Consider the following 19676-nt stretch of genomic DNA (forward strand, 5'->3'; position numbering starts at 1 on the left):
AACATGACGTTTTTTACATTTTACTTTTCCATTAAATAAGGGTGCTTGATCTGAGAGGCCTGGAAACTATACTGGCACTTAGAACATCCTAAATAATTTGCTGTAATAGCTTATATACGAACCAGCTTCAGCCCATGAAGTGTGTGTCATGACGCAGAAGGCAGTCAGGTGGGAGCAGGGCACTGCAACATTTTGGCACTTTCTGCGGCTCACTCGGGGGTCTATTATGCTGTTACTTCGGGCTGTGCAGCAAATATAAAATGGAGAATGGAAAACAAACATGCAGCTCTGCTCCCTGTAGGTGCGCATACAGGAACTCTGCTTTTTATAGCAGTGTTGTGCCCTCCTGCTGTGAGTCTGGGACTCAAAGCAGGAAGTAAGAATCTGGTAGAGCTGCATACAACTCCTGTTTGTTGGGAAACCGTGGAAATGGCAGAAAAATTTTGCCACTCTTTCAGCTGCAATCTTTCTCTCCGCAGTAAGTCATCACCTTGCATTAAACAACGGTTGCAAAGTTTTTAGGAAGGTAATCTAACAACCCGGATTGAATCTATATTGACTCAGCGACTTCCTCTTGTGTCACTTTAAAGAAAGCGCACGTATATACATCCTAGGGCAGCATCACGTAACGACTCTTTTCATTTTCTGTTCTTTTGTGTCTTTCATCACTAGCTGGCATGACGCCAAATATTCGTTATCACCAGTAATGGCCACTTGCTGCAATGGGTGATCAGAAGTGAACAGAATTGAAGGAAAAATAGCCTTTCATAATATAGCCGCAAAGGCTGTACATTGTAAAGATTCTTACTACTCCATGCATTTCTATTAATATCTTGTCATGTGTCATTCCAAGTTGCTGATCCTGGCAATATCAGGACCGTGGCTATGTGGGAGCCATCAGCAAAGAGCAAAAAAGAGTGGAAAATGGAAAGAATCGTTACAATATGTGGCCCTTGTTCATAGACCAAGGATGGGGCTCACTGCATTGCATCTGTGAAAGAGAGGTGGCTTTACCTTTTAATACCTCTTTTTTTTCGAGAATGCCAACAAGAAGCAATTTCTACATACATGTTCACGGCACACCCGTCCTGAATCTTGCTTCACCCTATTTCCACCAGCCTGTCATATGCGACTGCTAACATTTTCCTGACTCCTGTTTGTTGTACTGACGTGCACAGTAAGTGTTTATTACTGGGGCACTAGCAAAGACTGCAAAGCTAGATTTCTACACCTGCACTTGCATAGTCAGAGGCGTGCCAATTTTACCATCACCTGAAGCTTGGTATGAGGTAGAGAGCATAAATCCAGTACCTCCAGATGCCCAAGCTTGCTTCCCATGATGTCACAGGTTTTGCTAATATCAATTGAATGCTAGTTAACTGTTTAGATAAAGAGTCATAGCATTTGAGGATGTACTACGAAAGACAACCCCGCAAACTTTACACTTTGTGTGAAAAGGAAATGAAATAAGCAAGAATGACATGAATTTTGAGAACTTTGGTAGCTTCTTGATTTAGGTTGAAGGAAAGCCTCAGCTTGGAGCAAAGATTTTGACAAGATGACTTGCCCTTGTTAGGTCCTAAAGCAGACAATCCCCTTGTCAAAATGTTAGCTCCACTATACATTCTAGTTATGCTAACTAGAATGGTAGGAGAGGAGGCTGCATGGCATCATACAGGCACACGCATCTATAAGATGTGCTGAATTTCTTCAACTTTATTGCTCCTAGACTGGAACAGCGTGGGACACAACTTTTTTCTGCAGAAGTCTTCAACTTGGTTTGGAGCTTCCATTATAGCCAAAGGTGCATTGCTGGTATTATTTTTTTTTTCACACACAGATCATGATGTCAGAAGGATAATACATCGAATAAGCAAAAACCAATAGACACTGGCATTTAAAATGTAATTCGTCAACAGCTTTCCAATTGCTCTAAGAATATCAAGAAATATATCTTGTCAAACTGTAGAATCTGAACCTGGCCATCAAAGCTATGGCCCTTGGATCTTGCTGCTGGATGCCATGGAAATGCAGAAAGCATCAGGGAAGGATGCAAAGCCTGCAGAAACAAAAAGCTCCTTTCGTAAAACTGACTTCTGCTAAGAGCAGAACTTTTTGTTGGGCTAGTTCGTGCATGTTACTGAAGTACTAAAGTGCCAAACAGACGACACAAGAAGAGACACGAACAAGCGCTCGTCCATGTCTCTTGTTGTGTCGTCTGTTTGGCGCTTTAGTAGTTCTGCTAAGAGGATGTCTGTAAAGAAGTGGCGGACATAGGCCTGCCCTTATACACATACAGGCCATCTGTACATGCTTTGTTCTTTGCAGGCAAACATGGGACTACCTCGTTGCTGTTGATGATGGCATAGATGTCTAGGAGAGCACTTCTGGTTAAGCAATTCTTGAAGAAATGTGAGAACTTCCTAAAGTAGAGACCTTCAGTGACATGAATGAACAAGAAACCAGTGAATCTCCAATTGCACCCACCATTGGTTTCAACATTGACTGTCTAAAGCATCATGGCCTCACTCGTACATCATCTTGTATATGCCAGGGGCTACACCTACGACCATGTCAATATCTTGACAAATTGACGCTGCTTTCAGCATCCTTGAAAATTGTACTGGTGCACACTGTGGTGCCATGGTGCAATGATTGGATGAAATGGCGCAATAGGGAACCCCAATGCATACTTCTGTGATTTTCCAAGGATTCTATAAGGCTTTAATCACCTATTTCTGCCAGTAAGTGAAGTGCAAGACGTGTTTGGAAATAAAACATTTTTCCTGTTTCTATTTCTTAATTTTTTTTCTTTATTTTGTCTACAAAAACATAGGAAAGGTGAGGGCTCAAAAAGAAAGTAGAAGCTTTGAGTGGCCTTTGGTAGTTTTGAGGAAAATTTTAAATCTATTCTGATACATCAAGCAAAGTTTGGGCAATGAAGGTGTTTGTATACAGGATTGATTGTGTTACTCTAAGGGATGTTGCTCTTTGTGCTGTCCTGCTTGTGTTCACTTGTTCAGGAGGGTACGTGCTGCAAAACTGTACTGCGCCAGCATTATCACTTACACAGAGAATTCTTTCCATCGCCACATTCTTGCATGTTGCGGTGATACCATTATGAACTGTCTGCTGGCTTTTCGGGCACTGCGGTTGGTCATTCTCATGCGTCACCACCGTAGGTCACAGCAGCTTGCTAGTAATCACCATTGTGTGATTGTGGCAACAGTGAAATAAAATGTGCATAAAGCTTTGAAGACAAGAGGGCACACCAACTGATACTTGCCGCGGTTGCTTAGTGGCCATGGTGTTGGGCTGCTAAGCACGAGGTTGTGGTATTGAATCCCAGCCACGGCGGCTGCATTTCGATGGGGGTGAAGTGCGAAAATACCCGTGTACTTAGATACAGGTGCACGTTAAAGAAACCGAGGTGGTCGAAATTTCCGCAGTCCCCCACTACGGCGTGCCTCATAATCAGATCGTGGTTTTGGCATGTAAAACCTCATTAAAAAAATGCCAGCTGATTGTGTACATGAAACCTCCTCTTCCAAAAATTGTCGCTCTAACAAACTGTGCCACTGGCTCTTTTCTTTGTTAACCTACCGAAACATGTGTGCTGCTAAAACATGACAGCCATAATTTGATTGATGTGGTAGTACTATTAAAATTTCCTCGGGTTCACAGTCGTGAAGGACGTTAGCCAAAGAGGGATAGTCTATTTTTGCACCATACACTGCTCAAAAGTTCGAGACACTGTCAGTACATTTTTTATGCACCACATGGACAATGAGTGAGCTCTAAGGTCAGCAACAGCTAAGGAGGCAGCGCCTGCTGCGCCCGCTCTGGTGCGTGAGGCAGGCGTAAAGCAGCACCAATGTGAAAGACTCGCGACAAAGTCGACAGCCTAATATGAAATGCAGAACAGAAAGGGAGAAAAAGCAAAGGTTGTGGCTCTTGGAAGGAGATTGTTCGTGCATTGCTGTTGAAAGTTCCCTGCAGCCTAGGTGCACAACACTGCGCATGTGGCTGAATTGGGGAATAGTGTCGTGTTGTCAGTCGCTTTTGCACATATAATTCTATGTCTAGCACATAACCCTTGTCTAGCTATGGATGTTTTGTGTGCGTGTTGTGGCAAGCTTCAACGAAGACATGCTTCCAGTTCCACTACTGTCTCTGACAAGGCATACGTTATCAGCCTAGCCAACTTTGCAGACAATGTATTTATATATATGTCCCTTTCTAAACTTTTCCCATTTTATTGCAACTTTCCTCTACCATAACTTTTCTCATAACCCTTATTTTTCACTACAGGACAGTTCAGGTGCCTGCTGGAAAGTGGGACAGTTACGATACCCAGGGTCCTTCATTTTCTTCTTCCTTTTGTCCTTAAACACAACAACTAGTACTAAAGGTAATACTACCATTAACTACTATTACTGCTGCTAACTACTACTACTACTAATTAACTACTGCTACTAACCTGCTATGGTGGAGTGGCTTAGGCATTGCACGAGGTCACAGGTTTGAGTCCGTACCGCCTCTGCAGCATTCCAAAGTGGGGTGAAATGCAACGCTTGTGTAATTAATCGAGAACTCTCCAGCTACGACGTCTCTCGTAGCTCATTGTACAGATTTGGAACATTAAGTGCCACCCTTTTACTTTATAATGCACCAAGCATGGCAAGTGGACCCTATTGAGCATAATAATGTGCCATCTCTTGCTTGTTTCTACTTCAGACAAAACTGCAACATTTCTTTTAACCATGGGTTTGTAGACAAAGAGGAAAGGGCAGGTATGCCATGTTCCAAGGTCAGAAAGTAGCCTTAAAATCCTTTAAAGTAGCAAACAAACTAACAAATAAGCTGGCCTAGATCGCAGAATAAGAAAGGCAGCAGTCGCTAAGCTGTGAATGAGCAATCGCAACTGGTGACCACAATACACGCTTACATTGCAATATCGCTTTACTGATAACAGTACCCAAAGCAGCCAAAGAGTATCCAAGTAGTAGCCAAAATTTTTGTGTTCAGAGGGTTACCCAAAATAGCGAATTCGGCACAAAACAGCCAAGCATGCCAAGTATGGTTGAGCATGGAAAGAAAGTTGTGATTTCATGGTTCCAGCTTGTTGGCCCTCAAGCTGGGCAAATTGGCCTATGTTCAACGTGACAAATTTCACAGACAATGAAACATATGAACAGGACATATGTGCTGCCCCAATTGTGTATCCTTCGTGCATTGTCTATGCCATTCACTGATGCTGAGCACACAGTTTTTCACATTTGTCACTGCTGAACAGAACGTTCCAGGTTTGATTTCCAGGCACCGCAGCCAGTTCGATGACATAGAAGTGTAAAAATAATTGCCCAGAAAGCTTTCAGTGCCTCTTAAAGAACTCTAGGTGGTCAAAATTATTCTAGAGGCTTCTGTTATGCCACTGTTGCAAGGGACACGAGAGTGGAGCTGGAGTAGACAGAGATGAGCGATGCATGCGTCTCGAGACATGACAGTGTCACCTGTAGCCCCTGTATTGCTTTGGGATGTTGAACTAGTCAATGAGACACCTCACTTATTGGGAGCTCAGTTTAAAAGACATAATTTGGGCAGTACTACCACTTCTAAATTCTGATAAATAATTCGAGTGAGGTAACATTATGAGGTAACAACAAGGATTAGGTGTAGTAGATACATTTCGGAGGCTGTGGAGTGCCTTCTACAATTATGTGACAAGCAGTAAAAAGTTGGTTGTAAAGCATGCATCTATTTCATCAGTTTGTCTTAAGTCATTATTTAGGCTACACTGTGAAACGGCAGTAGCTTATGTTTAGCAATGAGCTCAGTTTTCCCTAATGACAGAATCTGTGTAACTTGGTGCTATTGCTAATTCTTGTGAGAAATAAGTTTGTTAATTACTAGCAGATATTGCAAAACATGTGAAACGTTATGTTAAGTCGGAGCAAACCTATTTTCAATCATATATGAAATAGTTGCACTAATCTTTACGGCTCATTTTATGAGCACTGAAGTGATCTGTGTGAGTGTGTTTTGGAAACCCCTGTTTAGCTATGGATGTTTTGTGTGCACGTGTTGTGGCAAGCTTCAATGAAGACATGCTTCCAGTTCCACTTCTGTCTTTGACAAGGCACAAGTCAACGGCCTAGCCTAGTCTAGCCGGGCCTAGCCAACGATGAAATTGCATAAGATAAGAAAACAGAGCTAAAAACTTGATGATGTTCTGATGGACAGACTAATATGTTTTCAGCATTAGTGCAGTCCCTCATGGGCAATCGTCTCCATTTGAGTCCGATGAAAGGTTCTTGCATTTGTGTAAGCTAGCTAGATAGTCAGAGGTGACACCTGCAGCGGTCCTATTGGCCCATTATGTGCCATTAAATTGTGGTTCTATAGAAACTGTAGGCAGAAATTTTGCAATCCAGAAGCTTCAATGAGTACTCTCTATATGCAAAGGCTAAAGCTCTCATTCTCCAAAATAAACAGGCTCTGGAGGGACTGGCAGAGGAAATTATATATGAGTGGAGAACAGTGCATCTTTAGCCAGCATTTATAACTGAAGAAGCTGAATTTCCCTGCCTCCTGCTGAGTGCACTAATTTCCACCAGACTTTACTTGCATCTTCAACAATGTGAAACGTACCAAAATTATGAATCTACAATTTAACACACAGTGCTCTTGCCACTCTGTCAACTGCGATATAGACGTCTTGATGAGCGTCTTGTGGAAGCTTGTTCGTCAGCTTAGTGTAACATTGCAGAAAAACATTTAATGTTCACATTAACATTCCGTCACATACGCCTGTCATTTCTGGCATAGTTGCACCCCACATAAGTGCTCAGTGACATCATCTATCGTTGGCCTTTTCCCGTGTATCTCCTCCTTGGTTGCAAAGTACTGAAGTACATTCTACACTTCAGTATATGATCTACGTGATGAAGGATATGCAGCAAATAAAATGAACTTCACAAACATTTGAGGTGTAGTTATGATGGAGTAAAAGGCTTGCATTCATCAACTGATATGTGTTGTCGATAAAAAGCTTCCTTGCTCTGACAGCTATCGTGACATGGTTATGAATTTGCTAAAATATGGGATTCCTTATTAATGATGTATTACTGCTTACGGCATTACTGTTGTGCAGCTTGTCATAGACGATTGCTCTCACAACCAGAGTGAGCTAGCCTTTGATTTAGTTGGTTCTTTAAGGACAGCTGACGAGACTGGCATGCCATTTGGGGTGTGGCACTAGGTCACTGAGCTGCGACTACTGCACAGCAAGCCTCGGTCTGGCCCAAGTTGTCACATGAGCTGTGAATAAACAGCAGATGACAGTAGAGCCAGTGCCCAATCTCTGATTTATCAGTGAGGGATCATTGAAAAATGTGAGCATGCGCTCGCGTGAATGCGGCTTTTGAATGAAAGTGGTTTGAGCGCCCAAATGAATTTCTTTCTTCTTTTTTTTTTAACTGCTTAGTGATACCGAAACTGATTTCTGCAACCACACTTGGAACAGGGACAGTGTCGCAGAGGTGCAGTACTGCTACCATTAGGTTACTAAAAGCCTGCTAAAACACGCAGTCACACAAGCTGGTTTGCGCACGCAAGGACTTGCTGTGACCGCGACGAAAATGACGTCAAGTACGTCAGCACGTTGATGCCTTTCATAAGCATCGGGAGCTTTCAAAAATGCTTCCGAAAAGTTGCTTTTGCTTCTTGAGCCAAGAAAATAATGAAGCAGTGCCAATAATTTTGTCTGGCAACGACGAAGTCATTTTAACACAAAATAGCAAAATTCCGCTAAACAGACAACACCATTTGTGTTCAATTTTGTACACTTGCAGATTTGCGCGCCATCTCGGTTTAGTAAATAACACTGTTAACTGCAAATTTTATTTTAAAAACTCAGTTTCTTAGTTTGTTTTATACCTCACAAGCGATACAATAACACGTACATTGTAAATTACAACTTTAAAGAGGTGTTCACGTTTGAGGCACACGGTGCAAAGCGTTTCTCTACTCGTTGTTATTGAATTTCTGTGTTTACAGTCGATCGGTGCGGCCAGTGGCGCGTTGTTCCGTTCTCATCGCGTGCTGACATCATGAGGCCGAAGTCCGCCGACTCCGAGAAGTGCAAGAAGTACGACAGGCAGCTAAGGCTGTGGGGCGACCATGGACAAGCAGCTCTAGAGTCCGCCCACGTATGCCTCATCAATGCCACGGCAACTGGCACTGAAGCCTTGAAGAGCATTGTACTCCCTGGTGTCGGCGCCTTCACGATCGTCGACGGCCATGCAGTGACGGCCGAAGATGTTGGGAACAACTTCTTTTTGGACAGCGATAGTATCGGGAAGTCGCGGGCGGAGGCGGCTACCCGGCTTCTCGTAGAACTGAACCCCGACGTTCAAGGCGACTTCGTGGAAGAGACTCCCGAAAATTTGCTGGAGCAAAACCCCGCCTACTTTTCCAACTTCTCTGCGGTCATCGCGACTGGCTTGCAAGAAAAGACTTTGCTGGCTTTGGCTGCGAGGCTGTGGGACGCAAACGTGCCCCTCCTGGTGTGTCGTTCTTACGGGTTCATCGGTTACATGCGACTGCAGATGAACGAGCATCCTGTCATAGAGACGCACCCTGACAACGACTTCGACGACCTCCGCCTTGACAGGCCGTTCCCCGCTCTGCGTGCTTTTGTCGACTCGATTAACATGGGTGAACTCTCGGACAAGGAGCACAGCCACACACCGTATGTGGTCATCCTTCTCAAAGCCCTGGACGAGTGGCGTCGGCAGAACGGGTCACAAACCCTTCCCAAAAGTAGTCAAGAAAAGCAGGCCTTCAAGGCCTTAGTTAAGGGTTGGATAAGGGCCAAGGGAGACCGGGGAAGCGAGGACGAGGAGAACTTCGAAGAGGCTGTGAAGGCAGTCAACAAGTCTCTGACCCCCACGGAGGTGCCCCATCACGTGAAACAACTTTTTGAAGAGGAAGCCTGCCTGAACATTACCACGGAAAGCCGGCCGTTCTGGATATTGATGCGTGCCCTGAAGGACTTCGTCGAGAGTGAAGGTAAAGGCGCCTTGCCTGTGCGGGGAACGCTCCCAGACATGACATCAGACACGGACCGATACGTCAAACTGCTCAACATCTACCATGCCGAAGCAGAGAAGGACGTCAGGGCTGTTCATCACAGGGTTCAGCAGCTTCTGACCACAATTGGCAAGCCTGAAGGCTTCATCACCGAATCTGAGGTGAAAGTCTTCTGCAAGAACGCCCACACACTGCGTCTGGTTCGTGGTCGCTCCCTGGCTGCAGAGTACAATGCCAAAGAGGCCCCCGTCAGCACCATTTTGACGAGCCTGGATTCCCCGGACAGCGAGATAATTTTCTACTTGATGCTGAGAGCTGCCGACCATTTTTACAGCCAGTACAATCGCTATCCGGGTTACTTTGAAGACCAGCTCGAGACTGACATCAGTAAGTTGAAGGCATCGCTGGGCCAAGTGCTTGAACAGTTGGGCTCTGGACCGGTTGCCAAGGACGACTATGTCCACGAAATGTGTCGGTATGGCGCTGCGGAGATTCACACTGTGGCAGCATTCGTTGGCGGCTGCGCAGCTCAGGAAGTCATCAAGCTGGTCACGGGACAGTACGTGCCATTGAACAACACATTTATATTCAATGGCATGACTACCACCTCGGAGACATTTGTTTTGTAGCAGCCACAGGCTACTTTGACTCAGAATTTAGGCATGATATTTTCTCTTTTTTTTTGGCAATGTGTTGTTCACAAACCCTGTTTTCTTTGTAAACTTTGTGTTGAGATAAACTACATGTGAAGGCAGTCATTTTGACTTCCACCAGTGAAATTGACCAGTCTCAATACCCATGCTCTTAGGTGAAATTGTGAAAGGCTATGTTTGTGAAATCTTTGGAAGGGCATCAAGCAGTGCTTTAGACAGGATGAAGTGAGGATGACAGATCCAGCACTGCCTTCACTTTGTCCTTTCTAAAGTGCTGTTTGGTCCCTTCTAAGAATGCACCAACCAACCCAGTTCAGCACACTCTTCCATGATATGTTTGGTTTCAGATTTATGTACCTTATCACAGAAGCTACACAAGCAGTTTATACGTGTGTCATACGACCACTTTCGATCACGATCAAGCCCGATCCGGATCGAATTTCTCGGTCACGATTGATTTCTTCGCGCAAGCTGCGACAGGGAACCAATCGGTGTCGAGTATTTCGATCCGGATCGGGCTTGATCGTGATCGAAAGTGGTCGTATGACACACGTATTAGATTTTGCAGGTTAGCCTAGATTCTTGCCGTGCAGGTATTCTGGCCACTACATGCACTGTATATGTCACATTTGGCAAAAAAGGGCTTAAATCAGACGAGAACTTTGTGAGGTACAGTCGACCAAAAAAAATTACGGACCACAAAATCTCAGAAAATGCTAAATAAACGAGCAGTCTTTAAAAGTAGCCAGTAGTACAACGGTACATCACAATGTTGTTCGCATATGCTGGTAAAGGCTGGAAATCTGAATACCAGGCTGCATTTTTAGGCTGCAGAGATATTCAGCTTTTTGTTAGATCTCTTGGTCTGTAAACTTTTTGGGTCAACGGTACATATACAAACGCAGTCCCACGTGTTCTTCACACTTAGTCCTCTTCTGATTTAGTGATGTTTTCTCAAATATGAGCATTAATTCCAAGTTTTTTAAGCGAATAGCTTTCTTTTTTTCTTTTACTCATTATCGGGGTTGGCAGTGGGACTTGCCGACGATACAAAGGTGCCAGTGCAAAGAGCAACCGAGTTATGGGGCATGTTTGACCTTGAACACCAACTAGCTGCTTGATATGCATGTGCCATTGTACGCTAGCTTTGGGGCATCTGAAAGTTTTGATGCTGTAGTGGAGCGATCAGGCAGAACAGCTCTCCTCTCTTGTCATCAGCCTTTCTCTCAGCGGTGGCTGTGAGCGAGGACTCTGTCGGCAGGGGAGGATGTCGGTAACCTTCCGTGCTGGCGCTCGCACTTCTGGAGACAACACACAGCAAACTGGCTTACATGTAAAGCCACCTATACTACCCCTACAGATATGCTAGGTAATGACACTGCTCTTTACTGAATTATGTAATGAAACAACAAGCACTACCAGAATGTCCTCACTGTAACGCCTCCTCAGTATATGCCATCAAACAGATAATTTCTTTAAAAAAGAACATAGCTTCCTAGAAGCATTCAGTTAGTTGCTTACATTGTCAATCATCGTTGATGGTTTCCACACAATTTCTTTCTGCTGTTGCATCTGTCACATCATTTGCAAGTTATATATCTAAGCAAGAAAGATGAGGTGGGGACTTGAAGTAGTTGGACAACGTATGTCTCTGGTTTGAGCCAATGTTTTGGCAAGGGAACATGTTTTCATCAAAGTTTGTGCCAACTAGTATTCTTGCATATTCTCTCTGTACAAGAACACATACAGAAATTGTTTTCGTCAGACATGCCCCCTTGTTAAAGCATTGGCTGCAGCCTGAGACATTCCTCATTCAGTCTTCGTTAATCACTGGGATTACATTGTCACTTGATCAAGTTAATAAACTTATTGGAAGGGAATCAAGCAGCGCACACATTCAGACAGGTCTTTAGCTTGTGGGCCATTGTCAGTTCTCTTTATTCAACTACACATGAAACGCAGACTCATCAAGTGATTGCTAATCATACAGTGTAATGCAATTTCATTTTAATAGAAAAAATGAGATTATGTTATAGTCGCATAATATCTATTTACATTTGCAAATGTGCCAGACATTTGGAAATTTTATCACCCAAAAAATTTCAAGCTCTCTTGAATACCATAACTAGTATAGAAAAACCAGTCACAATCAATGGCATTGTATTCTCAGGATGTACTTTTAGGAAACTTTTGTGATGGAGGAAGTATGAATATGGTGTTGTAACCGCTTTGTTAGTAGCAATTTACAGAATTCCAACAGCTGCTTTCGTTGCGCATTTATGAGCTGTGAAATTATAAATATCTTGAAGTTTGGCAGTTTTCATTAAAAGACAATTCCAATATACATCCATCGTTTGCCAGTATTAACCATTTGTTTTTAAATTCAGCTAATTTCATTCACTGTAATTTAAAAAAATTTTAATAAGTAGCATGTGATGGTGGTGGTGAATCAGCTTCCTCTAAACTGTGTTTCACTATCTTTTAACCTGCCATGGTGGTGTAGTGGCTTAGGCATTGTGTTAATAAGCCTGAGGGCATGGGATCGAATCCCGGCCACATTTCGATAGGGGCAAAATGCAACAACGCCCATGCATCACTCATTCGGTGTATGTTAAAGAACCCCAGGTGTTCGAAATTAGTCCGGAGTCCCCCACTACGGCATGCCTCATTATCATATCATGGTTCTGGCACATGACACCCCAGAATTAAATTGAATTGTCTCACTATGTTTGTGTAATCCAGCAAAAGCGAAGAGTGCGCCAACCAGGAAAGCTGTTGGGTGGCCTAGTAAGAAAGCACGTATGTACCTAGGCTGGTTATACTATACCAACATCACCTCCTCGCATGTACTGAATGCTGCACAAATAGGTGCAGGAAGTGCACCTGTCTCTTCTTGCTAAGTCATAGGCTCATTCGCACTCAAATTTTACACAGAGGTTGCAGTTTAGCACCATGTTTGGGATACACAATGTATACTTGACCATTTTGTACAGAATCGAGAATATGTAGGCAATATGTAGGAATATTGGTAGGCTTCCGATGCTGATTTTCAAGTTCGCTCCTGTGCATCCCCTTTTGTGTGAAGCTGCCTCTTTTTTTCTCCTGTGTCTCACATCGGCACGTGCGACACGTACCTCTGGTTTATATTGAATTTTTTTTTTCAAATAATTCTGGCCAATAAAGCCAAAAGTATGATCTAATGAAGCACACCGTAGTCTTGGCGGGGGTGACTTTAAATTAATATTGACCACCTGCGCTTCTTTAATGTGCATCAAAACCTCCAGCAATCTTTGCATTTCGTCCCCATCAAAACGCGGCCACCATAGCAGGGATCAAACCCGGGACCTCAAGTTCCACAGTGCAACGCCGTAGCCAGTGGGCTAGTGCCATGGGTATTTCTGGGCTAAAGAACCAAGTAATGCATTACGTGTCAAACTGCATCCACCAGCAAATGACAATGGTTCTGTTAAAAATTTTAGTGCAAGCAAGCCCAATGGTTTAGCCAGTAGAGTTGTGCATACCTGACACTCCTATTTGTAAGCAATGTTCCCAATGTTCGGTGTGTGCTGATGCGTTTCTGTTTCAAGGTAACCCGCCAGCTTTCCTGGTTGACTGACAGGACCTGGGGCAGGATCGACTCCTAGTTATTGCTGCATTGCAGGACTGCTATGTATATAGGGAGCCAATGATAATGTTCTTCAAATGTAGTCAAGTGATTTTGACGCCGTCAGATGCAAGTTGTAACGTGATCAGACCAAGCTAAGTTACTCGCAATCAATATGCCGAGATAATGGTATTTTCCAACCGCCCGTGCTTATGAATGTAAATTTGATAATTGAAGTTAGTGTGCTTGTGAGACACAAGCGAAAATTTGAGTAGAGGTTCGGCTTCATCAGCTAAGTGTCAATTATATTGATGTTGCTCCGTAATGATAGTCTTCATCGGGAGAAATTCAGTGATTGAGGATGTGGCCTTTCTCAGATAATTCTTAATGTTCCTTAATGTCAAGTCACTTATAAAAACTGAAAAAGTAGTAATAAACACTTTGTTGAGTTCAGTTCAAAGCTTTACAACGAAGTTACCTCTACAACAAAGGATTCTGGAGATCCCAAATGCTTCGTTACGAAGGCATTAGACTGTATATGTGTCTACCATGCTGCACTTGCCATGTTCTTGTGTCCAGTTTGCAAATCTTCTCCCCATGGGGAAGCAGCCTGGCATGCAGTGCGACATGTGAAGAGCTAGGTACATGCCAAGCGCTGACAATGGTATTCAGCATGTGTTTGGTGAAGGCATTTCGCATGAACTGATAGAGTTGAATGGCTCAGAGCAACACGTGAGCTGTGACAACGAGAGATGCCGCAGTGAAAGTTTCCATTTTGGCACTCCCTGGGCTTCTCTCACAATCCCTGAAATCTTTGTACATGTGCTTTATGTTGCATTCCACTCCCACTGTAATATGGTCACCGTGTTCAGGGATCAAACACACAATATTGGCGCTGTGAACAAGGCCCCAGCGCCAGGCCAAATTCCAAAGCCATCTTATAAGCTTCTGAAAATAACTCCACGAAAGCACAGGTGATGAATAAGAAGATTTCTAGTGTGCCAGCGAACACCGGTCGTGGTCCAAAGACTGACTCAGAGCCCAGGGTTGTCAAAACTCAACGAAATATGTTCTTCAAAAAGGTGGTTACATACACACATGCACACTTTGGCTAGGCACATCACAATGCAATTCAAATGGGTGTTAACAAAACTCTGTAAAATAAGCAATGACAAGCACTAAGAGTTCAACACGTACTATGCAGAATTAATAGGAGTACCAAGTGTCCACTCGTATTCACCCTTGCTGGCCTTGAGCCAGACATCCTCGGTGTAGCACGAGGCAAATCTCGAAGAAGGAACTTCTTCCGGAAATGCAGACACTCAAAGAACTCGTCGGCTAACTTGCCAGGGAATCCCCTTCTTCTGCAGACGGTCAGTCTACACGTCACATTTCTTCACCGGCGCTGATTGCCTGATTTCCCCCACTGATTCCAGCACGGCGCTTTTATCGCCTTCGTCGTTTACTTCGTCGGCGTTTCCCGAACTTTCTGACGGAGTCGTGCTCCCATAGCATAAACAAAGCCTGGGAATCTTCTAGACATTTGTCGCGTTTTCGGCCGCGGCCATGAAATGTCTTCGAGAAGGGTGGAGTCTCATCCGTTGGCGCACGCTCGGGCTGTTGCCCTCCTCCTCTCGCTCTGCTCACCGTGTGTCGAGGCCTGAGAGAGTGTCCCGGCACGCGCCCTCTCTCCTCACGATACCGTAACCCTCGCGTGTCTTGTCGAAGCTTCTAGTCTCCATTGATTGCGTCGGTAGTGTGTGGCGTATGAACGTTCTTCCTCTGTCGAAGTTGCCGCGGGGCCGACGTGCTCCTTTGCTGGCTTGGGTGATACACGGCGCGCTCTTTGATTATGCGCACTTTTGTGACCGCCACCAAGCCATCGTGACGATTGGTTGCGGGGTATCTGTTTCTCAAGCAAAGAATTCTGGCAGTTACAACGCATATATTATCACTTAGATGCTCCTTTCAAGAATTGGCCGCACTGTACAGTCGGCCTCAAAACTTCTGGACCACGTGATCTTAGAAAAAAGTATTTCCGTAGCTTGGACATGCAGCATGGTATTCGGATTTCCAGTATTGCATATAAGTATTTCGTATAAGTAGAGCCTTGTATACAGTGCGTCGGAACGGAACGAAAACCAAAACGAAAAAAAAATCGTATTTTTCCCAAGAACGAAAACGTAACCGAAACGTTATTTATTATTTTGTTTTGGAGTTCAACCGAAATATTTTTGATTGGTTTTCGGTTCGAGGGGAAAGTCGGCAATCCAAAACAATCAACTTCAGACAACGTCAGAATTAGCGATATATCTCGGGCAGCGCTCCACTAATCTAAGCCTGTCGCTCGGTGCACTGGCAGATCGGAATCGTAGCAAAACCCAGGGCTTACGCACTGAAGGACTTACGTACAGTTTCGTTTTGTGCGGTTTCAACGCTTTGTTACCGAAGTTGTATCATTCGTTTATGTTCGTTTAAGTTCTTTTTATCGGAACAGCGGTCTCGCATTTAGGCGAGTACACTTCATGACGTGCTGCTTTTGATATCATGCTCAGTACCTTGGCTCAAGGCACTGAGCATGGTCTCAGAATTCATAATTCACTTATTAAAGAAAAATAAATGCCACGTTTTTATCTTTGGTTCGAAAATTTCTGCATGCGACCAAAGCCGTTATGGACCATTACGGATTAGATTCTTTTTTCGTTCCAGAGCACAAACGGAGCGGAACGTTTTTCGGTGAAACGAAATTAAAACCAGAACGAAAAACATTACGTTCCGACACCCTGCTTGTATATGTAGAGACCCTTTTCACGACGATCCCGTGGGCGCCGCCATGTTTGATCACGTGGTGACGCGTCCATTGCTTGCCTCAGCTGCATCCGCTGCCTAGGTGTCTTTAACGTATGTGCTTGACGCCCAGGTGCGTCTCGGCAAACCACTGTTTCGGCGAATATCGTGGATGGTGGTAGAGTGAACGACACGAAGCTCGAGGCCTCAGCTTCAGAGGAGATGTGAGCGCTTTGTGAGCTCATTACGCGTAGTCCAAACCGCGCGAGCTGCATATGCAGTGCTTCTATTAAAAGCGACTTCAGAAATGTATTACAGGCTGCCCAAACTTTCCGTTTATGAATTAAATCAGGATCAGTGTGTCTTGCTATAAGTTATTTATTTGAAAACACTTTGAGCAGCGGCTGGTGATGTTTCTGACTACCAAGTTCCTCGGTGCGGTCACTGTCTGATTGCTTATATTCTGCCTAATCGCTCGTGGGTGTGCTCAGTTGCGATATATCTGTTCTTGCTGCGCACAGGGCTTGGTACGTAGATGTTCTTTTTGTAATAGCTTGTCAACTCCATCTCCCTACTCTGTGGACGTCCACAGAGTAGGGAGATGGGGAAACGTCCAACTTCGAACATTCGTGTGTTGGGGTGTAGTCGCTGCCATCCATGCTTCGGCACATGGATTCAAGTGAGTGCCATTCACTTATTCTTAAATAGGCTGCGGATGTAGTGGGCGTATGTTTGCGAGTGAGTTCAGGTAGATGCGTGCAGATAACGTGCTAGAAACTTAACATGCCAGGAAGCGGCGCTACTCCCTTTGTTATTGTCTAACGAGTGCTACTCACTCTTGCCGACTTTCCGGGGCTGAAGTACTTTCTTTGGAGGTTAGCAATACAACGCTGGCGGAAGAGCGAATATCTTTTTTTGTCCTCGAGGAAAGTCGTGCATTGAGAAGGGCCGGCAGCACGGGCAGTCCACATGCAGCAGAAATACGTGGACCTGGTCACGCACATCGATTACATTCCTTTGTGTCACTCACTATATTTTTGCAGTCAACTACTGCACACGTCTTCCCTCTACCAGTCCACATCTTGCGGCGTGAATGGAGCACTATGTATTAGCGAAAGCCCAGTAGCATTTCCTACCACTGAGTGCATGGTAGCAGGGCAGAAGCGGCGTAATGGTTTCGTATTCGTGCGGTTTCGTTGGGCAACGTCCGATGGATGGATGTATGGATGGGTGGATGGATGTTATGAGCGTCCCCTTTGGAACGGGGCGGTGGGTTGCGCCCCCAAGCTCTTGCTAATATACTGCCTAATGTCCTACCTAGGTAAAAAAAAAAGCGCCATCTCGTTTCTCTAGAGTAAACTGCTTCGCGAAAAGGGTCTACAACGTGCATGGATTAGAGAGCCAACAAGGATATAGCCGATATTCTAGTTGACATTAAAACGTAGAAATGGAGTTGGACAGGCCATGTAATGCGCATAGGACAAATAGCCGATGAGCTGTCGTATTTACAGAATTTACAGCAGGGCAGCGCAGTCATAACAGTGCAAGCATAATATGGGGTTGGCTGGACTAATTGAAGGTCGCTGGGAGAGGTCTTCATGCTGCAAGGAAAATAAAATAGGGGCCTAATCGTCATGATTGTACGGTATGATAAAGTATAGTATGATATATGCGAACAAGATAGTGCCGCACGGTTTACTGGTTACGGCCACAGAGTGCGCGAAAATTCAGCTCTTTCTGAGATCCCGCGGTTTGCCAACATTTTACGTCTACGGTACACGTCCTTTAGCCTCTTGAGGATGATTTTGCAGATGGAGCAACAGAAGCTGGACAGCATGGAGAAAGTCACACCCTTGTTCAACTGCCGTGGCTCGGGGCCGGCAGCTGGCCGCATTCTGGTCGTCCTCTTCGGCTGCCCATCCGGCGCAAGGATCAACGTCGCGCGCGGTGGGTTAATTCGAATCCTTCCTGATCAATGGTCTCATCGTCAGCTCGAGGCAGCAGCGGCTGCAAGTCCGGCAAAGACCCCGATGTCGTCATCGGGCTTTACGGATTGTATTCCTCTGTAGACGTTGTTTTTTCTCCTCGACCTCAGGTCCCGTCACCGCCACACGCTGTCTCAGACAGGCTGTTCATCACTGGGTGTGGCTGGACTGTCTCGTCTCCTGCAGCGACCGGTAAAACCACGAGGGTATGCGTGCCACGGGGTAACGCGTATAAGGCTATCACTTCTACACCATATGTTTGTGAACTCTTTGTGCTACATCCCGATCCCGAAACCTCAGCAAAAATACTGTCAAGAGTTAGAGTCCCCCTGAATGATTTATCATAGGTTCATTCGATACGCCTTGCGCTTCGTGAACTCGTTCATGCCAATTCAGTGTCTGTTGGCGAGAGGTTCATTGGAGAGTGGAACATGCCCAGTGCATTCACGGCACATCTCGCTAATCCATTGGCGCGAAAGGTGTTATTTAAAAAGCGGCACATACCCAATGCATTTGTGCGGCAGCCTGCTTGTCGTCCTTGAGGAATCCTTGTGACGTGGCTTCGATACCGCTCGGCATCGGAGAAGAGTAAAAGGGCCCTTTTTAGTCATTGCGGCACATTCGAAGTGGCAAATGCCTAGTTGCCCAAGTCAGCATCAAGGAGAATCATCAAAGACGAACACAGATCGAGTTGCACGTACCCAGGGCTCCAAGTCGGCGACAAAGGGTTTCTTCGAACAGAGGTATACCTACCCAATCCCGCATCTCACGGTGACCCATATCGGCGTGGAAGAGGTTCGTTGAAGAGCGGTACTCAGCGACCCAAGTTGGTCCAATGGTTGACTTCGAACCCTGTTACCTCAGCACAGCAGCCATTGCGCTAGCCATTCGACCACGGACTATGCCCAGTGACCCAGGTAGGCGGGAAAACGGTTTGATACATACATACATACATACATACATACATACATACATACATACATACATACATACATACATACATACATACATACATACATACATACATACATACATACATACATACATACATAGATACATACATACATGCATACATACATGCATGCATGCATACATACATACATACATACGTACATACATGCATGCATACATACATACATACATACATACATATATACTGAAATGTCCGTGCAGTATACCCTAAGAATGCTAATGCAATGAAAGAGTGGTCGCCTATGCAGAGAGCACACACGTAAAAGGCACACGTGTCAGCCTGCAGGTGGTCGTATATAATTATATCACTGCTGTTGCCTTCCTAACCTAGCCTAACCTTCCTAACCAGTTCATTCACATTAGCATACTTGATAGGGGCATTTTATTTGGCTTCCTTTTTTCTTTTCTTCTTCCTTTCTTTCTTCCTTTCTTTCTTTCTTTCTTCCTTTCTTTCCTTTATTTATCGGCTCCGGCAGCGGAGCTCATCATCCGGTGCTCTTTCCTGTTGCGTGGCGTTGCTTGCATTGACAGTTTTCGCTTCACGATCGTGCTCATTCGACCTACGTGAAACATCTATCCCCA

At 44.8% G+C, this 19676-nt stretch overlaps 1 protein-coding gene across 1 annotated transcript; it reads left to right on the forward strand.

The window, feature by feature from the left end:
* Positions 1-8027: 8027 nt before the first annotated feature.
* Positions 8028-9872, forward strand: APP-BP1 (Nedd8-activating enzyme E1 regulatory subunit APP-BP1). Its single transcript, XM_050175997.3, has one exon. It carries the CDS (start codon positions 8112-8114, stop codon positions 9720-9722), a length of 1611 nt encoding a protein of 536 aa, XP_050031954.1. The 5' UTR covers positions 8028-8111; the 3' UTR covers positions 9723-9872.
* Positions 9873-19676: the final 9804 nt, after the last annotated feature.

The sequence above is a fragment of the Dermacentor andersoni genome, chromosome 9, assembly GCF_023375885.2.
Source record: "Dermacentor andersoni chromosome 9, qqDerAnde1_hic_scaffold, whole genome shotgun sequence".
Lineage (NCBI taxonomy): Eukaryota > Metazoa > Arthropoda > Arachnida > Ixodida > Ixodidae > Dermacentor > Dermacentor andersoni.